Genomic DNA, 1304 nt, shown 5'->3' with positions numbered 1-1304 from the left:
GTTTCCAACACTGGTGTGGGAAGTTCTACTTTCTAGTCAGACTTTTGTGCCTCTTGCTCTACCACACAGAACTGCATTTTCTAGACTGTTAATTTTTATTTTTAAAATTCTGATCAGAGAGTAGTTTCTGGGCCACATTAGCAAACACAATGTGAGCTGAAGCATTGAAAAATTAATCTAAAACAAGCGTTAATAACGTCATTTTTAAAAAGTTCGAAATTTCAGCTTACTTTCTCCTAAGGGCAAATTTGAAACTTTGACACTGAAAATCGTTGAAATCAAGTTTTTCGTGCTTTTAGAGGTTAAGGTAACTGGTTTTGACCTAATTCCAAATACAAGTATTTTATAGAGCTGTGTAATTGAATCCCAGTGCATTAGGAGACATCATGATGAAATGTCATTGAGGCTAAGCAAGAAGATTGTGAAGATATTACCAATCAAGAGTCAGAACCTGAAAAAAATAAATATATGGAATCCAAAATCCTTGTAGGTAGTTAATCAATGTTAAGTTTATACTCATACAATATATGCTACCTTCCTGATATTAGAAAGCTATTTTAGGGTAGTGTGATGCATGGTCTAAGGGGTGGGGGACCTGCGGCCTCAAGGCATATGTATGGGCTTCCAGATCCCCAAGTATGGTCCCTCGGCCAGATCTAAAGTTCACAGAACAAATTCCTTTATTAAGTTGGATTTAGTCAAAAGGCTACACTCAAGGATCCAGAAGGCCACATGTGCCCCATGACCACATCCGCATCCTTTTTTATTTTTCTTACATGGTTAAATAATGGGAAAAATAGATATGTGTAAATAATGCTAGGAAATGTCCAACAATGTGCAGGTGTAAAATCACTGTGTTTTAAATTTCTGTGTTATTTAGACTTCACATCCATTGAATATGCGGATTTTAGTTTGTTAGGACAAGATTACGCTTTGGTGTAGTGTTCTGGTTGATTTCACTGTGGCATACCCCCAGTGGAATGCTGGACTACTGAGCTCTCTTGGTGCTGATAGAGAAATAAATAAAAGATATACCCTTTAAAAGAAAAGAGCAAATTGTGTGGCAGTGCATACATCACATTTTTGTAAGATAGAAGAAAAGTGGGAGGGAAGTAGAAAATTAACATAAGAAATAGGCAAATTGTATAGTATTTTTACTAATTACTGATTATTACAAACAAGTTTTAATTATTGTTCCATTTCAATGAAATAAAAGTCAAACACTGGTGTTTCAGTGGTAGAATTCTTGCCTGCCAGTGAAAATAAAAGTAAAACCTCAATTACAACACATTTAGAAGACTATA

General features: G+C 35.2%; 1 protein-coding gene across 1 annotated transcript in view; it reads left to right on the top strand.

Moving 5' to 3' along the window:
- The window catches only part of PTH2R (parathyroid hormone 2 receptor), an 89494-nt gene that overhangs the window by 56363 nt on the left and 31827 nt on the right, over window positions 1-1304 (top strand). Inside the window, exon 9 of the mRNA XM_012802127.1 lies at window positions 226-307. Coding sequence (XP_012657581.1) covers window positions 226-307 — 82 coding nt within the window. The remainder of the gene's footprint in view (window positions 1-225; window positions 308-1304) is intronic.

Source organism: Otolemur garnettii, unplaced genomic scaffold (genome assembly GCF_000181295.1).
Source record: "Otolemur garnettii isolate 467f Iridium unplaced genomic scaffold, OtoGar3 scaffold00013, whole genome shotgun sequence".
Classification (NCBI taxonomy): Eukaryota; Metazoa; Chordata; class Mammalia; order Primates; family Galagidae; genus Otolemur; species Otolemur garnettii.
Note: the sequence above shows the minus strand (reverse complement) of the source record. Positions and strands in the feature narration are given on the sequence as shown.